At 38.0% G+C, this 24,033-nt stretch overlaps 1 protein-coding gene across 2 annotated transcripts in view; it reads left to right on the top strand.

Annotated features, from left to right (window-relative positions):
* Nucleotides 1-24,033, top strand: part of FOCAD (focadhesin) — an 89,358-nt gene that overhangs the window by 53,225 nt on the left and 12,100 nt on the right. For both annotated transcript variants that reach the window (XM_066339139.1, XM_066339138.1), the window contains 13 exons: nt 7,135-7,227; nt 9,202-9,290; nt 11,372-11,413; nt 12,714-12,822; nt 13,334-13,450; nt 13,805-14,043; nt 15,546-15,635; nt 18,389-18,536; nt 20,353-20,472; nt 21,320-21,442; nt 22,272-22,349; nt 22,746-22,817; nt 22,971-23,073. In XM_066339139.1, coding sequence (XP_066195236.1) covers nt 7,135-7,227; nt 9,202-9,290; nt 11,372-11,413; nt 12,714-12,822; nt 13,334-13,450; nt 13,805-14,043; nt 15,546-15,635; nt 18,389-18,536; nt 20,353-20,472; nt 21,320-21,442; nt 22,272-22,349; nt 22,746-22,817; nt 22,971-23,073 — 1,423 coding nt within the window. The remainder of the gene's footprint in view (nt 1-7,134; nt 7,228-9,201; nt 9,291-11,371; nt 11,414-12,713; nt 12,823-13,333; nt 13,451-13,804; nt 14,044-15,545; nt 15,636-18,388; nt 18,537-20,352; nt 20,473-21,319; nt 21,443-22,271; nt 22,350-22,745; nt 22,818-22,970; nt 23,074-24,033) is intronic.

The following is a 24,033-nucleotide window of genomic DNA, read 5'->3' as shown; positions in this document are numbered from 1 at the left end:
CAATAAACAGTTCAACTGGATCTAGGGAAATAAGTGTTCCATTCCCAACAGTCATTTTGTATTTCTATAGGAGCTACTTACTAAGGTAGCTAAGATCATCTAAGGGGGTGATCTGGGTTGTGATTTTGTTTTGTGACTGTCACCCAGATGTGAGACATATCTGCTATGAAGTTCTTATGTGACGCTAGTAAAATCATCAGAAACTCAGTTGTGAAATAAGTGTAGCACAAGGTTTGAGTGGGAAGGCTGTGTGTGCAGAGTTTGGAGAGTTTTGTGTGTGCAGAGTTTGGAGAGTTTTGTGTGTACAAACTGGAAGTTGGACACTAGAACACAGGCATGTGCCATGGATGATGTATGGGGACTGTGTTCTGATCCTGTGGTGCACCCGCATGGCTCCCTCTGGGCTTTGCTCTCGGGTCCTGCTTCAGCATGTGCATACTGTGTTTGTACTGGTTAACTCCCTCAGTCTTTCTGGGGCAAGCAAACCAGTTCCCTCTCTAACAAACCTGCCTGCAGCATAGTTTGCCTGAAGTTTCCAGTCAAATGATGTAAATGCATGCCATGGTGAAGTTGACTGCTTCTGGCTAGTAGAGTCTTCTGGCTCTGTACCATCTCTTAAACACTTCCATGTGCTAGCATACGCATACAAGTTCTGCTTTCCATGTAACATCTTAATAATTTCAGCCCTTCAGGACTGAAAAAGCACAAAAAATAATCACCCAAAGACATACCATGTGGATCCCAATGGAAGTTAGGCCAGGTATACAAGGACGAAAGCCAATCTGCACCAGTTGGACTGGAGTACAGAAACCCATCCCTGGCTCTGTATCATGAAGTCAGTGTCAGTGGGATCATGAAGTACTTCAGATGTCAAGTTCTTCTCTCAAACTAGAAAAATCTTAAAAACCCACTCTTGAACACTGATCTCAAGATATCTAACAATGTATGCAAATCTAATAGGTGTTTTCCATCTTGGCATCTTTGCTGCTAAAGAATGAAAGCAGAAACTGGAGATAATACACCTCCTTATCGCAGGAGTGTAAATTAATTAATGTTAATTGGAATGTTATTTGGAAGCTCCAGTGGAGAGCACCAGGGCAAGTCCACAGGGATATTTCATATGTCAGAGGAAGAGATTTAGATTATAATGAGTAAGGAATGAAGCATGAGCTTCCATAGAATATTGAAAGAAAAGCTCTGCACTGTATGTAATTGCTTCATTCAGAGAGACTTGAGTTCTGTGACAGAGGTTCTGAAGAAAAACATCTTTCATTACATTATCATAGAAAGCATGTATAAAAGTTTTATATCAGTCAAATTATAGTGGGATGAAGATCAGTTCTGAACTTGTTTTAAACACTTTCCTGTTGCCCTAAAGCATCAAATAAAATCCTGGTAAAGAAAAAAATATGTGTCTACTAGCAGTGATTATAAAATCCAGCAGCATATCCAAGATTGATCTTTCTTGTGTGAACAAGCTTCCTTCAGAAACACAACCTTAAAATCGTTTGCTGGATAAAACATGGCAGTTTTATTGTGGTGAATATGGTGAACTGGATCAAGTTAGTGAATGCATAGAATTCACTAGAAATTCTAGTGAGGTAGAAATATTTTACCAAGTCTCTCAGTACTTTACCAAGTCGATTGATTCAAGGTGTAGAAAAGCTAAAAATAAATCCAAATGTGTTTCTATTTTAAACCTAAACACAAAATATCTTCAGACAATGTTAACTGCACCCTTTTAGTGAAAATCTACAGTAACTATTAAATTTTGATAAAAAAATCAGTATTTCTGTTTTTAGTTTACACTGCTTTAAGAGTCATAGTTTTTTCTTCTGTTTTTTCCTTTGTACATAGAGACAAGGTGGTCAGAAAAGGGTTGTTTGGGCCATTGGCTAGATGAGAAGCGTGTCTCTGGGCTCATCAAACTAAATTTCTTGCCTTAATGTTTGTTTGGTCCTCAGTGTTCTTCTGGGGAACAGAGTTTAACAGTAAAGACAGGGAGCCTAAGCTATAAGACTGCCAAATGGGTCAAAGTAAATTGGGTCAGTAGGACCTAGGCCCATCTTATTATTGCAGTCTTATAGCAATTAATGTGTTTTTGCAAAGTCATCATTTTACAGTTCAACACATCACACTAGGCATATGTAGGGGTTTAAATTAGCAGAATGTCACTTCTTTGGTAGTGTTTTGACTCCTCAGTATTTTGGGAGAGGGAAGAAGTTGCAGGGATTAATCCTTATAGTGACATTTTAAGTAAGGAGTGTTCTGTTAATCAGAAATCTTAGAGCTTTCTTTGAATTATTGAGGTCTGAATAAAGCTCTGAATAAGCTCTGAGGCTGATACAAACATCAAGAGAATACAAAAAATTTGAGATAGCAGTCATCTGTTTATTTTACCTTGAGAAATCTCTAGCAGTTGGCATTTTCTTAGTTAGGACTAAGCAGTCACCACCATACTGGGATGATAGTGTTTTTATGTCTTCAGTGGTTTGATCCATGCTCACAGCTATAAAATATGAACCTACAGGTGGTGTATCTATCTGTATCTGTGCATGCAAAGTTACCATTATTGCACGTAGATTTTGGCAACTGGGGCAAAATGAGGGGCTTGAAAATACCTGTTCAATTTTTATGAGCTTCTTCATGTGTAAAACTGATGCCTGGTATTCTGCTGCCAAAAAAAAAACCACCAAAAGTTGTATGACGTTTGTATGCAGAGAAAAGATTTTCTTCTTCTATGCTGAAAAGTGTTTAAAACATAACAAATACCTGGGTTTAGCTGCCATTCAAATCGAACAGTAACAGCAGCAAAAAGATAATTTACTATTCAACCTTAATGAGCCATACTTATTCTATCACCTAGGTGCTATTCTAGCTGAGGGATTGAATGCATCTATGATACCTGTCAGCAGGATCAGATTAAGATGCAGAAGAATTTTTTTGATGCTACTTGGACAGGTATTTCACAGGAAGAAGAAAATAGGTTTAGTAAACAGTGATATGTTTCAAGTGCTGGCTGTATTGCTCTTCATTGGTCAGTGGTGAGTTGAAAGGGGGAGGTTATCTTTCTCCTAGAAATAAGGATGTGCTGTTTGATTATTAAACAGAGCTTGTCGGCTTCTCTCTGAGGGAACATGTAGGTTACTGTAGTCACAGTGGTCAGAAGTATAGACCATGGGTTTTCTTTTTTCCTATGGCCACTTGGAGTACACTGTACAAAAAGTCTCCAAATATTGCCTGGGACTGTTTCAGGTTTTGCAAGTAATGCTTCATAAAAATTCATAGGAATAATTTCTTATCAGATTCACTTAATCTGTTGTGAAAAAGATTGAGGATGAATAGTCACATATGTTCATATCATGTACCATATATTTTGATGTTTCTGTTCATGTTCATGTATGGTTTGGGTTAGAGTTACTAGGCTTTCAGCTAGCTATCCATCTTTTTGTTCTGAAGTGGAGGTGAAAAGGACAGTTCATGCTGCGTGCAGAAAGTACAGAGGCAGACTGATGTTGGCAGACCAGTGTAGTAGATGGTGGCTTTGGCACTCTGAACTAGTGCAATTTATAGTTTTGTTTGTTTGTTTGTTTGTTTGTTTTTAATGGAGAATGATCTTGCTTTTGCATGTTTCCCAATATCCAAGTGCCTTCAGTGTGTTGGAAATAGCACAAGTTACTTTTTCTGGTTTATGAGTCATATTTGCAGGCACAATTGCTAAGTTGAATCGCAGAGGTGAGTTATGCAGTATAAAATGCTTCCCTACAAATAATAATCATGTTAGGCACTCTGTGTACTCATGAAAGAACCATTCCCTGTGTATTTTTTAAGTGTGTTCAATTCGATGTGCTGTGATGACATGCATCATTGAAAAGCTCCTTATGTGCTTTTCTTTCCTGGTTTGGTATTGATGTAATCAAGATTCTCTAGAGTTAATTCAAACCTTGTATGTAAAGTACCTGAAGATGATAATTGGATTTTCTGGAGCAGAAATTCATTGTAGTGAATTCTTCTGTGCCTAGATGGATGTAGTTCAAAATATGAACTAGTTTGTGGTGGTTTCTACTATTGAATTTACTAATGTATTTTGTTCAGTGATAAAACAGTATTCAGAAATAAGTTTCTGACAGATTTTTGTTTTTCTCTTCCTCAGTCTACTGTGCCTTAGAGAAAAACAATTTTTGTCTCACAAAGAAATGTTGGAGGGTGGATTTGGAAGTATGTGCATGCAAGTATATGAAAAATAGCCTCCAAGCAAAACTTAAAAGAAAGGCTCTTTCACCATTTCCTTGATATAGATATGGAATGCTAGCCTTACTTATCAAATCACCAGGGCAGCACTTTATATGTGTATTTTGTGAACAGGGCATTTAAAATACCTGCCGAAACATTGCACTGACATAAAGGTGTTATTCCAAATGCATAGAGAAGTAGTATCTTGTGTAGTTTGCCACCATTACCTGTCTTGCATTTTGACCAACATGGTCTATGATTGTGTCTTTTCAGGCAGAAATGTCCTTCTTAAGCATCAGTTGACAGGCTCAGGTTACTAGCTCCAAGCTCATGCCATTTCTTACTGCCTCAGATATCAGGTTGTAGCTCTTACTTAAAAACTGCTTGGCTGCTCGGTCTGACCAAGTGCTGTTCCTAAGAAATATCCTGCATCCTTGTGGCAGTGTTCCACAAGCACTCGTCCTTGGTTCTCATTTCCCTTGAGCCTCATTCCCTGCACCTGCCCATTCAGCCAGTATTTTCTTATTTCAGATCAACTGTGCACTTAAATAACAGTCCGAACTTCATTTGTCACCTTTGTCTGTGGTTGCTAGTATTAATTACTCAACACTTAATGTAGTTGTGGTTACCCTTATCCAGTGATAGATGACAGGGAAAGGCTACTGGTTTCCTGTACTGAAATAGCAGATTGCAGTACTACTTACATGAAAATCGTCAGCACTATATCCAGTCATTTTTAGTTGTAGATGAATTTTGAGGGTTTTTTGTTATGTGAAAATGTTCAGTTCTCTCTTTCCTTCCTCATACTCCATATACTTGCAAAATGTTTACTGTCATGAAGAAAATTAATTAATGAAAAGCACCTCAGCAAGTTCTGTTGTCATCAAACACATCCACAAATTTTAAGCGTTCCTGATAGACCATATTGTCTAGATGCTTGAAATGTCACAAGATGGCTAAAGCTTTGTAGTGAATTCCTGCATGAATACCTGCAGTATTTTACAGGTCTGCTTTTGTTTTTCACGAGTGTGGATTACACGTGAACTTCACAAATCAATTTGAGACCAGTTGAACTTGAATCACAGAATCATTTAGGTTGGAGAAGATCTCATTAGGGCAAATCTTTGACCACTCATCACCTTCTCAACTAGATCATAGCATCTAGTGCCACATGAGGCATTTCTTGAACATTTTCAGGGATGGTGAATACACCACCTCCCTGGACAGTCCATTCAGTGCTTAACAGCTCTTTACATGAAGAAATTCTTTCTGATGTCCAGCCTAAACCTTCCCTGGCACTGTTTGAAATACTTATTCTCATCCTGTCCCTAACTGTCTGGGAGAAAAAGCCAATCTCCACCTGGCTACACCCTCCTTTCAGGTGGTTGTAGAGAGCAATAACGTCCCAATGATCCTCCTTTTCTCCAGGCTACAGAGCCGCAGCTCCCTCAGCCAGTCCACATAGGACTTGTGCTTCAGATGCTTCACCAGCTCTGCTATCCTTCTCTGAACATGCTCCAGCCCTTCAATGTCCTTCTTGAAGGAGAGGGGCCCAGAAATTAAGACAGAATTCAAGGTGTGGTCTCCCCAGTGCCAAGGACACAGAGACTGTCACTGCCCTGATCCTGCTGGCCACACTATTGCTGATCCAGACCAGGATGCCAGTGGCCCTCTTGGCCACCTGAGCACACACTGGCTCATGTTTAGCTGTCTGTTGACCAGAAATCTAATTAGTCTAGTGCACAAGTCTAAAATAGTTTCAGAGTAGAGGCAGAGGGGAAGACTGGACTTGCTGCAGATTGCTCAGGAACCCAAGGAAAGCAATTCTAATTGGAACCTTGACTGCTCATAAACTTTTGGAGCAATTGATGAGCAGAAATGAGGAGGTGTGAATATAATTTTTAAAAGGACTAGTGTTCATGAGTCATTATTAAGATGAGATTTCCTTTTTTTAGTACGGGTCATATCTGTGTATTGTCTGCATTATGTTATTGGTGCAATATGTTATCTCTCTGGATTAACTTAGAGTCTTTTTATTTATATAGGTGTATTAGTACTTATTCACAAGTCTTTCAGGTTTGCTGAAAGCAGCGGGCATGGAACTTCAGGATGGTCCTTTGTTTTTTGTTAGAAAATACAAGTAGAGAAAGAATACTTACTGCTTTACGTAGATTATTAGGGGCATAAAATAGAGGTGAATAAGCAGGAAGACTCGGGAAAATAGTGATACAAGAGGAGGTCAGTTATTTATCTTGGTTAACAGTTCTGCTTTTAGAAACATCTAAGATCTTCACAAACTATGAAAAAACATTTGCCAGTGCTGCTAAGTGTTGTGCTTATAGCCTCATATGGTTCCACTGTCTCTCTGGGATCAATTATTTGTTGCACCACCTGAAGCAACCACTTTTGACTGGCCTGGGTAATGAAGTTGAAAGTAACTTGGTGTAGGTAAAATCAGAAAGGACAATGAAGTACATGATCATTTTAGTGTTGCTTCAGGTTTGCCTGCTTTTCACTGTGTTTTGTTCTCACGCAGCTTCAAGTAAACTATGTATGTTTTTAGAAAATTATCTTTTGCTTACATTCTTCACCTCTGGGAGGAGAAAGATGATTGATGTTGATGTTCACCAATGAAGTCGAAGAGGTGGCCACCTGTGTGGCCAATCTTGGCTGTGTATATATAGAGTCAAAACAAATAAACTAGAGACCCTTCTTGCTTAACCTCCTGCTGCCTGATTCGTCCTTTCATGTTGCTAACAATGACATTTTAGTTTCCTACAGCCATGTGTAATGTCCTGTGGAAATGATCGAGTGTTTGTCTGCAAATAATAGACTGGTGAACATAGATTCAGCATATCTAGGCTTAGTGTAACTGCTTCTAACCTTTCTGGTGTTGCACAGGTTAATATTCAGCCTTCTGAATGGCACCACTCCATACTGCTGCCACAGACCTGGTTAGGATTTATGAGTCGAACCTACAGTGCAGTCCTGCAGGTAATTTCGAGGTATATAATATTGCAGACATTAATGCTTATTCAAGTGGTATGGGTTTTAATTTTGCCAGCAAGAACACTCATACAAGTTACAAAAAACTAAAGCTTGAGGTGCTTAATTATAACATTTATAAAAAAGAAATAAGAATGAGTCTTCATTTTTGAAGATTCTGACAGCAGAATCTGGGATACTTTTTAGAAGTGCAGTTTCTATTTGCAATTCAGGTGTCTGCAGGTTTGTTCCTGAGTCAACTTGCAAAAAGTTGACTCAGGTTCTAAAAAAGTTCTAAAAATTTTTAGAACTTTTAGAAGGTGAAATTTTAGCAAGAGCTCTAACCTATTGCTTGGGTAAGAAGTTTGTAATAGTAGTACCACAAAGGGAACTATCAAGAAGCTATCAAGGGTTGATTGTTTAAAAAGAATTTCCCCTTAATCAGCATGTAATCCTGCTGCACTGTATGGGACTCTGCTTTCAGTTTTTTCAACACTGTCTAATGATTAGGAAATAGCTTGAATTCTCTCTTTCATTAGGTTATCTGACCTGATATATATGCCAATATAGTATAATTAGATTTTCGACAGGAAAATTATCTAAAAAAGGTTTAGCAAATTACTTCCTTCTAGAATTCTGTTTTTGTGCTTACCAGAAGGGCTTATTTGTTTGTATTTCCAGGTCACATCAGCTGTTTTCAGCACCAGCAGATTGCTGAACGAATTCTGTAAGCTTTGACTGCTTCCTGTTTTGCTCTGCAGCAAAACATGTGCTTCTCTCACATTTTCAAAACAAATTTTATCTTGACCATTAACGAGAGGTCCTAAACCAAATCAGCCCCATTACAAACAAAGCAGCAGCTATTCAAATTGCAGGATTAGGTCTTGGGGGACATTGTTGCTTGCATTTAATTACTTTCCTGTTTTGCTTCTCTTCCAAGGCAGGATTTCACAAGAGGCTTAGCATGTACTGGATTTTTTTTTTCTAAAGGATCTGTAGGATTTCTTGCCATTTTACAGGACAGTAGAGCCTATGTTTGTTGTTTCTTACTTAATCCTTACACTTCCATAGTATGTTTCATGGGAGGTGGCCAAAAAAGACTACATTATAAGATGAATAGTCTGGATAGTACATAAAACAGTGTTTCTAACTGCTATACTGTCTTATTGTTAGTCAGTGTGTTGTATTTACTCCTTTAATCTCTGTCAAGAGTCACTTCTTGTGTGAGACCTGGATTTTCAAGATTCAGTGTTTTGTATTTTCTTGTTGGCATGTACACCAAACCTACAGGCATTCAATACCAAGCATTCAATTCAATTCAAGAAAAAAACAACATAAGTGCCTGTATTTTTTCATTTAAGGCTTAATAATCTTCTAAGGAGCAGTAATTAACAACTTAAACAAGGTTTGTCTCCCTCTCTCAATGGGAGACAGAATGTTAAAACAAAGCTGCTTTAGATATTTTTAGATATCATATGTATAACATATGTTATAGCATGTTAGAGGGCAAATCCATATCACCTCTTCAAATGTACAGCAAGAATGGTGTAGGAAATCACAGGGAGGTCAAAGTTATGTAAAGTAAAAGAACGAGGAATTCTGTCTTAGGCAGAGCATCAAGAAAGTGATGTTTTGCTGTTGAAATCTATTTTAGCTAGCAGGCTTCTAAAGATCACTCCCTGCTTGTAGCCCTTCCCAAGGGAACTTGGCCCTGCATATACTAGATAGATGCTTCAGTATCTGTGGTTGTTTATGCCATCTGCAGTTTGCTTTTCTTAGTAAGAACAAAAAATTATGGATTCTTCTCCTTAATATATTGTATATTACAGTGGGATCCCCTATGCAAAGCAGTCAAGGTCACTTATGAGCTAGCCTTTAGGTTAGGCTACGTGTGTTACCTGAGTATTTTCTGAAGAATTCTTATGATGTAAATAAAGCTTACCGTTTAAGATCCATTTCTGACTTTTTTTTGCAATTCTGCAGGGAAGGCAGGCAGAGCTAGAGATGCAGCTAAAACATGGAAAAGAGAATCCTGAAGAGGTGCAATACAAACAATTTACAGCCTGGCTATGGTAAGGAAGTGCCTGTGTGCAATTTTGTGCCTGTGTAAAATTTTGCAAGTTTAAGGACTGTATGAGCACTAAAGAAAAAAAAAAACCCACAACAAAATAAAACACCACCAACCACCAGATACAGTGGCCATGGTGGGAGAGGGGAGTGGGAAGAAACCTTGTTGGGTAACTGTAAGGATTTCCGCATGTGTGGGTTCACAGGTCCTGCTCTACAAAGCCTGGAAACTTTGTAGCGCGAGCAGCTGGTAAGAGTGAAAGAATTCACGGGTTTTATAGAATGTTTAAGGAGAAGGGTTATGCAAAGGTAAGAATTTCCTTCTTGATAGTTTAATGAACTGTTTCACTGAAAATACCTTGATAAAATAAATGCAAGTCACAATCTGATTTATGTCTTGGTAGACTGATGGTGAGTTGGCATTGAGTGCGAGGATGTTGTTTAAAAGTAAGCATATGATGCACGTCCTGATCTGTATCCTCCACTAATTCTGTTTCAGTCAGGTGAGAAGTGTCTCTCAGTCTGTCAGGATTTAGCCATGTTTGTGCATGGCCAGGAGAAGAAGGTGGGAAGTTCTTCAAGTGGGAGGCTTCACAAGAGAAAAAACTATCTATCCATGGACAATATAAATATCTGGTTTTGTGGTTGTTCATAAGTGTATTGGAAGCAAAATATGTACAAAGCCAAAATGCTTTTTGTCTGTTTCAATCAAAAAGGTGTGTTACTAAGTCTCGCTCAATTCAGAATTTGTGTCTATTTTATTCCAGCTAATTCTGGAATAGAGGGTTGCATTGTAAGATTCAGAATGCTACAGTGTTGTAGAAAAGATCCTTTATTAATGACTGATCCCTTTCTTGATAGGGTGTAAAAAGCCCTATAGCAATGCTGCTTTTGTAGATTTTTCCTGAAAGAATTTCTGCTCTGTATTTCCTAAATGGTGGTAATATAAACCATGTCAAAAATTATCAAAATACCCTTTATCAGGAAAGAAACCAAACCAGTAAATCAACTGGAGCACAGTAGTAGCTTTAGTTTCTTTTCCAGTTCACGATTATTTGCTTGGTTCCTCAGCAGGGAATCAGGCCCAGTTCCTTGGGCCATAACTTCAGTAGCCATTAAGCATTTTGGCTGCACACTGGGGTTAACCTAATTGTGGACAATGTGTTATCAACATTACTGTTAATCCTTTATTGTGTAAGTTTTGCAAATTATTTTTTGCAGTTTTGCATTGGTATTTACCAAGCTGTTAATGCTTCTAGTGTGTTGGTTTTGAAACTGTGCAAAAGCAGTGTGATTATGAAGGAAAATCTGGGTGGGTTTCTTTGAAAGCTTGAGTGTAACTCAGTATTATAACATGCAGTCCTGTTTTAGGAGACATCCATTTTCAGTCAGAAGTTATCACTTTCTGTAGAATGACATTCATGGTCATGATGGAACTGTATATTTTAGAATAGAGGCTCTCTCTCCTCATCCACACCTTTCACTGTAGAAGATTGACTGCATCTCTGCTTTGGTCTTGATGTGAATGCAAAACTAAGCAATTAAAAATAAGTAACCTATTATAAATCAACCACAGTAATGTGTAAGAAATTGTAGCCACACCTTAATTTAAAGCTTTAATTTAAATCAATTCAGGTTTATATACCATGTCATAGCATAACTGCCTGTAGTGATTTCCAGAAATACAGTTGAATAAGTTGTAATGCTTGTCCTTTATAAAACATTCAGATCTCATTATGCCAGAACATTGTACAATGTACGTGTTTGATGCACTCATAAGCATATTTATGGCTATTGCATGAACCAGCGTTTTACAAAAAGTGATGTTAAGTCAAGTAAGAGTCCTTTATAAAACACTGGGGGTGTACATGAGCAAGAAGAAACCTGGGGTGGTACACAGATTTCTTACAGATTAAATTGCTTATAATTACTTTGTGCTAAGTCTTCTGATAGGCCGATACAGTTGTTAATCCAGAATAGGCTGATACAGTTGTTAATCTAGAATAGACTCATGTAAGACAGAGAGGAATTTAGCTGACTTCATGCTACAATGAACATAGTATAAATACTTTCTGTTCTCTTGCAGGGTCAGAGATATGTTGACCGATGTCATCAAAGGTGCTTCAAAGTAAGTACTGTTAAATTATGACAGATGATCTTTTATTCCCATATTTTCAATGAAGAGTGGGACACTGCTCCTTTTCCTCCTAGATCTTGTTAAGATGATTTTTACCTTCATTAAATTAAAAGCATTCAGGTTTCATGAATATGTAAATTTAGAAGTTTCTCTCTGAGGTACATATGAAATGTAGCCTTTTAGAAGCTGATGGTCAAGTCAGCAAACGTTCCATGCATAGATTAGGAAATTACTTAAGGCAAGAGATACTGAAAGACTTCAAAGAACTTAAGTAAGTATTGTAATTATTTGCAAGTATGTCCTATCTGAGAGAAGATAGTTTCACTGTTCCAAATGATGACATTTCACTAAGACTCATGTTTCTTGTTTTAAAAAACAAAATAGAAATCCAGAAAATACTTTTACTGTGATAATGACATCTTTGGATCTGGAATTAATGCTAGATTGGAGGTGTAGGTATATTTTTACAGCAGCAGTCAAGGAAGTTTTTGGAAAGGGAAGACTGATGCAAAGACTCTACTGGCCTCTAAGTGGTCTAATACAGTTATATTGTTTAGCTTCTTTTGTAAAACAATGTAAAAGAGGTCCATTAGGATTATATTGCAGTATATTTTTTGGGGGAATGACTAGAATATCAATGTACTTCCTTATACAAAACTGAACACAGTTACGTTTTCCCTTTTTTATCTGCAGCAGATTTTCTTTCTTGATTTCCTTAAATTTTTGCAGTCGTAGAAGTTAGTACTCTTTGAATCCTATCATTTTCCATTATGTTAGTGTTTTTGTAGTGTAGGGAAATAATTAAATTTTTTTTTAAGCTGATATTTCAATAATGGCTGCTCTGCTAAATCTTCTCATGCTGTTGCAAAGAAGTGGCATCTGCCTCGCTAACATTCTCCATTTGAAGATATTTTTGTTTTGTCGTCTGTGGAAACAGTGCTAGCTAAGAGCAACTGCTTCAATTATGTGAGGGCCACTTGCTCTGCAGGGTAGCAGTCCTTATTATAGTGGAAGAAAGCTTCTGTTTTTATAGGAATTTGTGTGTGCTAGCCTTTATATAAAAGACAGGCAAGGAAAAAAAAAGACTGAAATACGCCTCCATTCATTCTCTAATTCCTGAAGATGAAATGTAACAGATTTCTGCTGAGCTGGAAGAGAGCTTGATGAAGTTGCTAGGGGCAAAGGCCTTCCGCCCTGAATCAACTGTAGCATAACTTTTCTGCTTTGAGATACATGTTTTGTTGTCAGCATCTCTATCGTATTTCTTAACTGTTAGCCTTTTTCTGTTCAGGGACAGCCCAGTGGTGAAAGGAAACTCTATTTTTGCTTTAACTGGCCTTGCAGTTGCTGTAGCCAAATACGAAAGCAGCCTTTCTTCGGACACTGAAGGAGTGCCTGAGGTGAGTGATTTTGGGAGAGGGTCCCTTCTCTTAGTGGAATACAGAGAAGTAATATGACCAGCTGTTTGAAGGGCTGGTAAGTGGATGCGAAGCACTTTACATTTTCAAGTTCAAATTTCACCATACTCAGTGAATGCCATCTGTCAGATACTGCAATCTGTGCAGAATCAGGTGGAGTGTGTATCACTTATCACAAGAAGCATAATGTCTAACTCATCTATTTGACCATTTTGACAGATGAAATAGAGGTCACTCTATGGGCACTGAAAGCCAGCCAAACTCTTTTTTCATAATTTCATAATTTTTGGCTCCATTGAATAGTACTCAATCAAAAAGAGCGTCTGGAGAGTCAGCATTGACAAGTAAATGATGCTACTTACACTACAGAGGAATGACAAAATAGTCTCATTCATGATGGATCACGGTTGGAACGTCATCAGCTGAGTTTCTGCTTAGGTAGAACTTGATTTAAGAAAAAATAATGATGACTATTTGGGTTTGATTTTTATAGACTGAACCTGATTTTATTCCTATGAAACACTGGATTTCCATGGTCACGGAGACCCTCTTGAGCATTGTGAATAGCCGTTACCAACCTAAAGGCCAGGTGTTCCCATGGTTCTGTCAGGTATGTGCTGTAGTACTAAAGGTGAGGCAATATATTTGTATTTCATACCAGCAGTTCTAATCATGAAGTTTCCTGGTTCTGTTTGAGCTATAGTAGTTGGAATAGAGGAAAATCAAAACTTTGCTTGCTCTGCTTAATTTCTTTCATTGTGCTTTCGGTTTATATTTTTGTTTGTCTAAAGTTTTTGTCTTTATTATCCAAATGGTAAAAGCCACGTACAAGGAATGTCAGATTGCATTCTGTGCTGCTTCTGTTTGCTCTATCGGTGTTTATTTTAAATTCCTCAAATGCTGAGTGGTATTACCTGGAAAGGACTATGAGAAAAAAAAAATACTCTTTTTTGTGTTTTTCCAGAAATCCTATTCAGGTGAAAATACTGCTAGTATTATAGCTCGGTCCTGTGCAGCCACAGCTTTGTCCCTCCTGGTGCCAATTTTCATTGTATCATGCAAGCAGAAGATTGAAGAGGTCCTGAGTATGCTGACTGACAGATTGCCTGGGAAACCAAATGCTGATGAGTCTCAGGCTGTTCAAATCCACATGGGTCTTGGTTTGGGGATGTTCATGTCACGTTTGTATGAAGAAAAAGTCAGGTGAGAACTACTGTATTTAATATAGTTGTGAAAGTAACTTCCTTTTTCTGCATGTGACCATAAGCTCTGAGGAATTAAAAAATTCACAAGTCATAAGCAAATGATTCTTGAAGGGCTTTGTAATGTTTCTTAAAAGGTATGTCTTATTATCAGTCTTCCCCCTCACTTTAGCCCCCTCCAGGGCTATCCTAGGTATTTTGTCACTCTTTCAGGATAAGTGACTAATTCTCATAGTGTCCTAAGGTAAAAAATGCAGAGCAGTCATCTAGAAGAGCAACACATATGCCTTTAAATGGGATTAGTTGTGCTGGAAGACATAATTGTAAATTAATTCTCAGTTCTTAATGGTTCCTTTATAACTGGTGCTTTGGACACAGGTCAGTGTTCACTTACGGCATATGAGTTACACATTTGAGAATGGAGCTACAGTAGTGTAATGAACTGTCTTTAAAGCATGCTGTTACAGCTGTGTTGGCAGCACAGAGGTGTTCTGAAGTTGTTAGAAAATGCCTCTGTTTCAGAAAGGTTGGTCTCAGCAGAAAATTTCTGGTGATTCCAGAGAAATTAAGAAGTAGGTTTGGCTTTATACTCCTCCAGTTTCTTGATTGCTAGAGATTTTGTCTTCCTGTATACCCATTAAAAATGTCTAATTAGTACACAAGCACAGGTACCAAACAGATTTGAGTGGCAGTTGTTAATTTGCTAGTGAAGCTAATGTTTCCAAGGCACCTGCTTTTGTTAAAATTGAAGCATTGCTGAGTTCTAATCTTCATGCTTTGGTGTCTTGATGCCTTGCTGCCACTGACTCAGTCACATAATTTGGGCATAGACCACTTCTGGATGTTTAGTCAGTGGGACAACTGAGCTACATACAAGTGTTAAAAGACTCCTGAAGGGAATGAAGTTACATCTGAGTTAGTTACATCAGAGAATGAAAATAAATTAGTATTTTGGAGTATGTGAATCAGTATTTTGGGGATTTGTGTAGGAGTTTTGAAATGAATACAAATGAATACATTTGTCTGACCATTCTTTCTGCATGATTTGAAAGCTTAATCTTACACATTCTTCAAAGCATCGTTTTGCAACAAATCAAAACTCATAGAGGTGTAGCTATACTTAGATCATAGAACTAGTTTCCATTAAAGATGTCCTGTTTATTATCAAAATGGAGTACATGTTTTATAAGAGGGGTGTCCATATGACATCTTTGGAGTGAGATGTAAACGCTTCTTTTTTAATTTTTTTTTTATCTTTATATTTAGGCAATGAGGTGGAGGGAGATTGGCAGAACTAATAGTGTGAAATGGCATGAATTTTCAGCTTATAAATAGTTACAGGTCTTGCTGAGATCATGTTTTATCAGTTACCTCCTCCCATTGTCAGGCACTGGATTTTTTTGTTTTGCTTTGGTTTGGGTTGTTGGGGGGTTTTTTTTGTTTGTTTGTTTTCTGGGGGGTTGGTTTGTTATTTTGGGATTTTTTGTTGGTTTTGTTTTGTAGTGATGTACCTGGTCAACAGATGAACATGGTTCTCATGAAGTCTCTGGATGTGTTGGAGAGCTGTTGCTTTGACACCAGTCTGGAGTACAAGTGAGTTTATTACTGATGATACTTTATTTTGAACTCTACCTTTTTAGTTCGCATTTCTTCCTTAATTCTACACATAAAAGTATAAGAATAGGGTAATGAGACAACCCATTCTGAGTACTTCTGTATAATCACCAGCTCAGGCAGGCTGGAAAGAAGGGCCACATGCTCCCTAGAACAATCAGTCACAGACTTGGTCTACATTACTTAAGTTTTTACAGTCAGGATTTGAAACTCCTGTGATAATAAAACATGTGTCAGTTGCCATGACACAACTAACATACCATGGCAGCTTGTTTCTTCCACAGTAGTAATTTCTCTTTCAAATCAGGGAAGGTAGCACAGTATCTTGAGTGGTCCAGTGAGAGTGCATAAAGTTTTCTTTGATTTTGAGCATTACTCTGCCCAGCTCTTCCCTGTTCAAAAGAAACAGCAATCATTCCCACTTGCCTTTGGCCTCCTTTCTCCAGTGCACTTTCTGAAAAGCTCTGAGGAGTCACAGCTGTGCGCTATTGGGCTGTGAATCTGTGTAGTTTAGTGAGGATTTCTGTTGCCCTTTGAGTGGCGCAGGGTGAGACGCAGAGTACACAGGGACTGTGCCAGCTGCACCTCTTTGTCATGCCTATTGCTGCTGGTTTGTGTAGCCTTTTAGCTGGAAATCAAAGCCTCAGAGAAGAGCCAAGCCAGACTCTTCTGGCAGCAAGAGGTTGCCAGAAGAACATGAAACAATGACAAGCAAGGAAGGGAAGATTGAAGAGGAGGGTAGTTTTTTGTACCGGCTATGGTTTTTAAAGTTTAAGAGGAAGTTGGTGTCTAGTATGAGCTCTCTCTGTGAGCAAAGAAGTAATGTAAAGCTGTAAATGTTGCAGAGTTGTCCAATTTTTGCATTTCTACACTTGTAAATGGCTCCAAAGGAAGGTCCATTCCAGCCTTTCCATCCAGTGTCACAAAGGCATGATCATGATCACGTGAGACATGAGCATTTTCACCAGTGTTTCAGCCCTGCTGAACTGGTGATTTTCACTAAAAACAGGCTGTCAGTGTTTTGAGCATATGTCTGCTGAGCAGTGCACATGTGGGAATTGGCACTGTCCAGGCTCAGGCTGTGCCCAGTGGAAGGCAGGACTCCCTGCAACCTGATACTCTGGCAGTAAAACACTTAAAACGTGCTGGGAAATCTGAGATATCAAGTAGATGAAATATACCTGAATATTTTATGTAGCTCACAAATAAGGTAGCCAAGTGAGAGCAACTGTTAGTTACAAAAAATGGAGCAAAGAAGGTGAAGTTTTTTTCTTGCTTTATTCTCTGATTGTGTTTTAAGTCTTTTATAACAGTGAATAACATAAAATAATAGAGCTCTAATGAGAAATTCCATTTTCTTTCTACGTAGTTTTGTCAACAAGCAGTAGTGTAAACTTGAATTTAGAGCTCTTGTATATAGGCTGAGTCCTTGTTTTGTTGGCTATTCATTAATTCAGATCATGGTTCAGTTACTTAAGAATGTTTGTTTGATCTTTTTGGAAAAAATACCACTCCCAAGACACTCCTCCATGTCTTCTGGCCATGCTCAATCATCCTTAATCCTCAGTTACTGTGAAACATTATCTTAAAAATATGACTGAAGTTTTTCTCAGATGTTTCTTTTTTGCCTATCTGAGTAAAAGCAGCAGCTCTTGCTGACTTTAAGTTGGATAGGAGAAGCTTAGGAGATTGCCTAAGATCCTAGCCATATTAATATGACTGCTTGCTGCTAGCTACAAGCAGTGTCAGGAAGATGTGTAAGGGGGGAAAAAAAACAATCTGCAGATAAGAGCTACTGTGAATGCATGCCAGTGAGAGATCACCTTCAGAGCAGTAAGTGTCTGCTATGCTTTAGTATCTCATGATGGAAGCCAGAACTGTTTGGAAGTTTTCTGACAAAACTGATGACTTGGAACTTGTTATGGGAGCACACATGCAGAATTTAGTAAAATATCTTTGGTCCAGAATGGAATTTCTGATAAAATCTGAAAAAGAGGCAGAGACTATGGAAATGTTTGTGCCAGCTGCCCTATTAAATTATGTCCTTTGAAACAGTGTTCTTGTTGCAATTTTAGGTATCCTCAGCACCAAACAGTTAGTTGTGCTGGATATGTCTGCCATGATGAAGCTGCTCCACTATAACATATGCAAATTTTAGTCCATAGGGGTTAGAGTGCACACCTGACCATTCTTGTTAAGAAATACAGGTGAATACTTTAATCTCTACAGCCATCTTAGCAGCTCTCCAGCTTAATCACTAATTTCATTACCTTTTCAAATGAAACAACTCTTGGAGGAGTCTGACAGCAGCAGATGCTAGTACACCCAGTGAACCTGCAATTAGTATGTTTAACTGGGATTTCCTGGTTTATACTACCAGGACAAATTGCACATAGAAATTTGGATCCATACTTCCTTCATACTGGTTTATGACGCTTGTTGTTGGGTCTACTGGTTCTTCGGAGGCAGAAGGAATAATGGGGCTCTGTGTGTAGAATTTATTATTTAAATACACATTTTCTTCTTATGCTCTTCTTTCATCTGGTGTTTCCTGGAAAGGGTGTGTGAAATAAAAACCATTTCCAAAATTGACTGTGGTAATAACATATCTACAGGGCTAGTTGTCAGGCAAGGCTAAGAGATCTTCTTGCCCACAAACTTCATTGGGGTTTAACGGGAGTTCAAAGCAGCCAAAGCATACTTAATCCTTTCTCTCTTGTTTTCTATTAAAGCACTGGATGTATTTTAGGAGTAGGACTTGTTCTTTCATTTATGAGTCACAGTAGCCAAACAGAATCGCGAGTGCACGTTTCAGCTTCATTGCAAAAACTCTGCAAATACCTAGACAGCAGTGAGGACCAAAGCAGAAGAGTCCAGGAGGTATGACCTATTTTATCACAAATTTTAAATCTTCCTTTTATTTTGTTGCCTCCCTTTAATAACTATAGACTTCTTGCTGGAACTTTTCATTTGTGGTACTGGAAGGCTTGATTTCTGCTTTTTCATTCACAGTATATGGGTTAATGTCTGCTGGGAAAATAAAAAAAAGTGAGAATTACTATTGTAAGAATAGAACAATGTGTAATGCAGTACATTAAGAAACTGCCTGAAAAGATAAGACATAATCCTTTAAAGGTCTTCTTTAATTAACTATGGATATGGATTTCTAATATACAGTTGCTTTTTGCATATCTCATCTACTGAAAGGAGACAAGTTGTTACTCTCAGAGAGAACTTAAATGCTAATACTTCCTCTTTCAATATGCCCTCTGTATGCTTCTTAGAAATTTGGTGTCACTTGCTAATGTGAATTTTGTAGCTGTGCATACTGCTATGCATACTATCTTTATGCGTTCAACACTTCAACTGAGCCCTGCATTTCAGGGAGTCTTTTTCCAGGATATGTCCTGTAAGTTTTGACATGGTCCATGTACTTAGCCTGTAGCTCTGCTGAGGTAAAACTTCAGAATGAGAACGGATGAAATTCAAATAGTTTGTGACAGAAAACAAAAATCAGAACAAGCAGATGTTTTGCACAAGAAAAGCAACACTGTTTGTATATGATGTATGTAAGCCTGGAGCAGCTGAGTAGTTGAGTTGCATAATCCTCTTCTTTAATGAGAGTTAATAGAGATTGATAGTATTATTCTTTTCCCTTTGTTGGTAGTGTTCTGAAAGCTCTTTATTAAACATCATCTTCCATGGAGTTATATTTTTTTTGGCAGTACATATGTGTTGGAGATTAGCCTTTTGCAGTTTATGGTTTATGCATTAAAATTACTTACAGCTATGAAATAATTTATTGGTCCCCAGAGATTTTCAAGTGCAGTATTAAAATGAAACAGAGCTCAATATAACAGTTACTGAGATGAAAGGCAGCAGCTGTTTAACATCATGAGATAGTTTGGGATGAGAAGCAAAACCTACCCTTTGCAATTAAAACCTCTGTAAGGATTTGTAAAATTTGGGCAGCACTCTAGGATGAATGCTACTATGTGAGATGCACAAGAGGCTCTTCAGAGCTGTAAATGTCTTGGATATAAGCCAGTACTTGAGAAGTAATTTTTGCCTGTTGCAGCAAGAAGTACAATCTGCACATTACTTGCTACAGGTCACATTGATGTGAATCCTGCATAGTAGGTGGGTGCTCTCTGCTCCCATCAGAGTCATGTGTTGCTCTGCTGCTTAACTTTGGTACAGAGGAGGTTAGACAGTTGGCACACTGGTTTTGTTGGTAGTTCAGAGTTCACTTCTTGATTCTCCATCACTAAAGCAGGAGAACAGAAGAGCAGTATTGCTGGTGAATCCTTCTGCAAGGACAGGACGCTGAGTGTGAGAGACAGTTCTACATGCTCATTTTCTAGCATGGTGGGCCTGCTCGTAGTCCTGATGGGAGCAGAGCATGCAGAGTATGCTTGCAAAAATAATGATCAGATACTTGTGTTGAGAGAATAGCTATATTTGTGTGGAAGGTCAGGAGTTTGACCTCTGTAAAATCAGAAGGACTTCCAAGCTTTAGTTGTGTTTGTTTAACAGTATTACCATCAATGAAAAATCTTTCAGAAAAGGAATAAGTGTCTGAAAATATAAAGTGAAAATGTTATGTCTTTTCTATCATGCTGGCACATTATTCAGTGTGACTATTGCTACAGTGAGCTTGATTAGGAACTAGTTAATGGAATAAATTTTTTTTCAGGTGCTTGCCTATTCTGTGGCCTGTTCCTGTGTCTCTGCTTTCAGTGTTGGAATCATAGAGGCAGCTGAGGCTGAGAAGGCGATGAGCAAGCTATGGACCTTAGCAGAAAATAATCAGCAGGTAATAATGCTGTATTTGGGATTTGCTTCAGTTCTCTTTCTCTCTTTGTCTGTTTAATATTGGATACTGCATTACGCAAACTGTTACTCAAGACAATTATATTGATCTACTTTCATAATTAACTAATACTGAATGTATTTTGCATACCATGCAATTACTAAGACTACTACTTGATTCATTAATGCATATAGAGATTACCAGACAGTGAAATAAAAGCAAGTTGTACATGTTTGATTGCATTTAGAAGAGACATTTTTACATTTGATGTCTTAAGTCCCTGTACCCTACACTTACTGTCTCTTTTATAGCATATTTCTATAAATTCTTTTTCTTGGTGGGAAAATAGATCAACGATGCTGTTCTGAATTTTTACTTTCTCTTAACCACCAGACAGTGCATCATAGCCACAGCTTCCTCCAAGTGTGTGTTTCACCCCTCAAATTGCCAACAATAATCTCAGTATTTTAGTGCAAGTTCTTTTCTGGTTAATGCTTGCCAAGAAGTGAAGGAGCCAGGGGGAGGCAACCATTTTGCATCAAAGCCTGCTATTACATTAATCTACTGTTTATCTGAAAAATGGGAAGTCAGAGTTAACTACTTGTGCTAGAGCTTTTTATCTTCATATCAGAAAATCTGCTGTAAAACAAAGGCTCTATGTGCCTAAAATATAATCTCAGAAAATCCCATGTCACTTGAAATAAGAAATCATCCGGTATTCTAGACAAAGACATTACCTCTAATTTTTGGAAAATAATAAATATGTAAGTAATGCTTCAGTAATAAATGTATAAAAGAATACAGACTCCTTTGTAAAATCCGTTTTTAATAAGTTCTTTTCACCTTACAGACCTACAGTTTTGCTTTAGCTTTAGGTGCAATAGTACATGGATTGTCAGCTTGTGGTCATGGGAAAGCTGAAGACCTGAGCAACAGACTAATGCCAGCCTGGATAAAAATTGTGCTTGCTGAGGTAAAGGAGTTTGAATGTATATCCTGGGTTTTGTGCTTTTTTTGTTGTTTGGGGTTTTTTTGCATGGGTGGGGGGAGAGGAGGTGGGGAAGAGATGGTGTGTGGTTAACAGTAGGAACATAATTTTGCTTGCTTCTGCAGAAGTGATGCTAGGAAAAGTTATGACTATCTGAATATGCTGTTTGATTGATATTTTGAAGCAAGAATATAACTTTGGGCTATTTGCTAAAGGGAAAAAATATCCCTGTTTCTCTTCTGCTTGGAAAATCTGTGAGAAATGCTTATCTCAATGCGGTCTAAATTTCGACATTTTCACTAATTTGGAACCGTGCCCAAGGATAAAGTCTAGGTTATTAAGTGAAAATGTCTTGTGAGATCACATGCTACATGTCAACATTAGAAAAAAGAAGGGTGATAATAGTGCCTTAGTCATTATAATCATTTCAGTTTATCTGGAAAAGTTAAGTGTTTCAAATCAAACCCTAAACTTACACATTACGATTGTAGCTGAAGGTAATTATCAGTAAAGAAACTGGGTTTGAGTTGAATTACCCTGGTATATTTTGTGGAATACATATTGTGCTAGGGGAAAAAGTGACTTGTCAATCCATGATGATTTCAGATTTGGAGTGAGGAGGAAGGTCCATATAAAGATTTCTGTTCATCAAGAGAGAGATTAGTATTACCTGCGATGTTGGAGTCTGATCTGAAAAGGCTGTTGGGATTAGAAGTTTGCTAGTGATAGTAGTCACTGGTTTTGAGTTGGAAGAAACAAACATTTTGTCCTAGAGTAGTCTTGTGTCATCTCTGGTCCTGAATTATGCTTCTAGGGTTCTCCAACAATGGAGCGTCTGGCTGCTGTCAGTGGGCTGGTTGCACTGGTGGGCTCTGAAGGAGGCATGATACAGGTGAGAATATACTTATTCTTACATATTCTTATCTTATATATATATACACCTTAATCTCATTGAGAAATTTGGCTAGAAGGCCAGATGGGATGCATCCTCCCCATTCCTACCGCAATGGTTATAAACCAGGACATCACACTTTTGTAATAACTGAAGTTGGGTACAAACCAAGCGATATTGAATTGTAATGCATAAAATGGGGTTTGCTCCATTTTGCCACTACATGGCCTATGTGCAATGCCACTGGGGAAAGGTTTACAGCCACGTACGCTTTCTCCTTTTCTCTCTCCTGCTCCCCAGAGAAAGGCATGGGTGCAAATGTAGTCTCTTTTCAGAATTTCTGTTTGTTGCTTCTTTCTTTACTTCTTACAAAAATCACCTTTTTTTCTCTTGCAGCTGAAATCTGACAGCATTCAGTCCTCACAGTTTCAAAGTAAGCTGAATGAAGTGATCAGAACTCTTACACAGGTAAGAAGGTAGCCTCTGTTTCCTCCTAGCGTCCCTTGACACCTTGCACAAGCAAGGCAGGTCTGTGTGAAAGAAGCTACGTAATGTTTGTATCCAGCCTGAGTGAGGCAGTGTAGGGAAGTTTGTCTAACTAGTGGTTTATTGTCTCAATAGATAATTAGTTTCTCAGAGCAGATTGGTCTTCAGACAAATGCAGCAAGACTTCTGGGACGTCTTCACATGTCCTGTTCATCTTCTACCCAGAACAGGGCATCTGGTAAGATGCTTTATTACTGCTTCTTAAAGAACATGTAGAAATAGCACATCACTAAAAAAACAGCGAGGGACACATCAGATAATATAAGTTAGACATTGCATCCCTGTGAAGGACATGACAGCCTCCTGTGTGTGCCTAAAGGTTGGAACATGAAGCAGGAATCAGTGTGCTGAATAGGATCCTCCACATCTGATTTTTCTTGCAGTATGAAAGTAAGGTTCTAAATTGTTTTGGTCAAGCTTATGTATTGCTTTTTTATATTTTCATAGGATAAACTGTAAACAGGTTTTACAGTTCCTGTGGCACATGTGTTTGACATCTACTCCATGCCTTTTAGAACTAATTAATCTACTGTTAATTAAGTTTTAGCACTTCCCAGTGCATTAAAAAAGCAATACTTTAAAAACTAGTCTATAACAAGACCAAGCTGACTTTTTTGAAGTATTTTTTTTAGATTAGATCTTCTCTGCTTAGCTGAAGTAAAAAAAGTAGTGTTCTGTGCCCTTGCAGGATGGCTGATACATCACTGACTTCAAGTGTTGTTTCAATATCCATTGGTAAAATGAAGGCCGGATAATTAATCATTAATGAAATACCAGTAATAAGCACAAACTGTTGAAGTTGAAGGTGTTCACTTTGGTGTGAGCTAAACTGGGAATCAGAAATACAAAGTGTAGATGAATATCACAGAGAAAAGTCTGTCAAAGTTTCTGCTTTTATGTATGCATGCATGCATGCATGCCTGCCTAAGGTTAGACACATACCGAATGTCTCTGCTGCATTAAACTTCCTAAAATTTTGAAGTGCTCTCTTTCAAACCTCAACTTGCAGTGCCCAATATATATTTTAAGGAATTTCTTATCCTTGGCTTTTAGTTGATCCATGAATTTGTTTTTTCAGACCTTGCACTTCTCACACCAAAAGTATTTAGCTTGCCTTAGAGGTGAAAAGGCCAATACA

The sequence above is a fragment of the Sylvia atricapilla genome, chromosome Z (assembly GCF_009819655.1).
Source record: "Sylvia atricapilla isolate bSylAtr1 chromosome Z, bSylAtr1.pri, whole genome shotgun sequence".
Classification (NCBI taxonomy): Eukaryota; Metazoa; Chordata; class Aves; order Passeriformes; family Sylviidae; genus Sylvia; species Sylvia atricapilla.
Note: the sequence above shows the minus strand (reverse complement) of the source record. Positions and strands in the feature narration are given on the sequence as shown.